The 1733-nt window shown below is 50.3% G+C and overlaps 1 protein-coding gene across 1 annotated transcript; it reads right to left on the reverse strand.

The window, feature by feature from the left end:
- Positions 1 to 729: 729 nt before the first annotated feature.
- LOC123176508 (uncharacterized) lies at positions 730 to 1727 on the reverse strand. Its single transcript, XM_044590682.1, has 2 exons — positions 1172 to 1727; positions 730 to 1100 (listed from the first exon to the last, which is right to left on the reverse strand). Exons 1-2 carry the CDS (start codon positions 1581 to 1583, stop codon positions 1030 to 1032), a joined length of 483 nt encoding a protein of 160 aa, XP_044446617.1. The 5' UTR covers positions 1584 to 1727; the 3' UTR covers positions 730 to 1029.
- Positions 1728 to 1733: the final 6 nt, after the last annotated feature.

Genomic DNA, 1733 nt, shown 5'->3' on the forward strand with positions numbered 1-1733 from the left:
TCGTCTTTGCGCAGATTTTGCAAAGAGTCTGCCATGGTAGCAGCTTTTGGAACTAACAGAAAACAACTGGCATCATAGGTAGGGCATGGAAGGGGGATGTCAGGACGTTGGGCCATCCCATTGGCGTTGACAACATGGAGGTATCGTTGTTGTCGCACGACCAGATCACCGGCTTGTGGTCGTTTCAGGGAGGCCATGGGAGGAGGGCGTGGGAGACGTTCGTTGCATCATTGTCACCAATAGTAGGCCTAGAGATCAGCACCACAACAAATAGAGGGAAGCAGCGCAAGAGAGAATGCCCTAGATGCAACAAACTCTTCAGCGCGCTCGTCCTTTGTCAACTACACACTCTCCTTGACGCCTGCTGTCGTGTCTCCTAACCATGTCGCCCAAGTTCCAAGTGGACGATTTATACGTGCTCACGACGATGCTTGATGCATGGATCCATCGTCAGGTGGGGAGGTGGAAGGCAGCCTGCGACGGGGTGGCCCTCTGTCGTCAAGTGTCATCAGATCGTAGTGGTGAGTCGGATCCATCACTGACATGTGGTGAGGAAGAAGGTTGTAGGTGGTGCGACATGGAGGTGGTCGGCTCGGTACAATAAGGAGGCGGCAGGGCGTGCTGCATTGTGGAGGTAGCCGGGGCGTGGTGCATCATGGTTGTATAATGAGGGTTGATGTATAGAAAAAGGTCTTAAGTGACAAGCAAGCAAGCAACGACATGATAATAATGTCTACCATTCACATTGACTTTGCAATTACATTTTGTTCATCATCAAATGGAAAAAAGAAGCTCCACGAAAAGAAAACAATAAGATCCCATACACCAACAAGAACTATGGAGAGGCCAGAGCCACGAAGCCAGACGGTGGACAGGGGCTATGAAGTAGCAGTCGCGGAGCTAGAAGGCCCGGGTTGTGCCCTGTCCAGGTTTGCCAGAAGCCTCTGCAAATCGCCTAGAAGGTTCTCCTGGACGGGCTTGACTCCATCTTGCAGGTGCGAGATCATGTGCTTGACCCCGCTCATCATTTCAGGGATGCTCAGCTGAGTTGTCGGGGCAGGTGGGGGTGGATGAACGTTCGGTACCTTCAGAACCATCACCTGCAGAGAAGCATTATGTTCTTGTTCTTGGACAATGTTTTCATTTCCATGTGTGGGCTGAGAAGATATGCCTTCATGCATAGGAAGCAAACCAGTTGTAGGAGGAACGTTTTCTTCCGTTGGCCTCTGCACACTTGTGACAGTATCTACCTCAACTCCTGGTTTCACATGGCTTATCACACCTTCTGGCCTCACTTGCCTGATAGGAATAGTGGGAGTAATAAGTAAGCCATGGTCAAGATGGTTTTTTGGTGGAGGGGCTTTCTCCACCTCTTTCCCTTTGATAGAAGAACCTCCACTTCCATCTTGATCATTCTTCCCTCCGCTCCCCGTGAATGCACCTTCGCCTTGTTTCTTTTCAGAATCACATGATGAATCAGATACCACAATTGTAGCATCTGCAGTAGCTTTTGCAAAAGAATCCTCTGCTGGACATTCAGGAACAACAACACCATTTGCAAAAGTATTCTCCGGCAAGAACATTGTGCTCCTAAGCCTTCCGAGATACCTCTTTGCAGCCCGAGGAAAATACCTCCGATGAAATATGTCCTTGGCGAAGCCGCGCACCAACAGCAAGACCTCCCGGACACCGACATCCTCCTCCTTCTCGTCGAGATCCAGCCCGTCAAGATC

This window comes from Triticum aestivum, unplaced genomic scaffold, assembly GCF_018294505.1.
Source record: "Triticum aestivum cultivar Chinese Spring unplaced genomic scaffold, IWGSC CS RefSeq v2.1 scaffold186022, whole genome shotgun sequence".
Taxonomy (NCBI): domain Eukaryota; kingdom Viridiplantae; phylum Streptophyta; class Magnoliopsida; order Poales; family Poaceae; genus Triticum; species Triticum aestivum.

Excerpts from the sequence above, each read along its gene's own strand:
- LOC123176508 (XM_044590682.1), bottom strand. The coding sequence starts at position 1,583 with ATGTTCTTGCCGGAGAATACTTTTGCAAATGGTGTTGTTGTTCCTGAA. Across the intron at positions 1,101-1,171 it reads TTTGCTTCCTATGCATGAAG|GTGATGGTTCTGAAGGTACC; the intron begins GCATATCTTCTC and ends GCTTCTCTGCAG.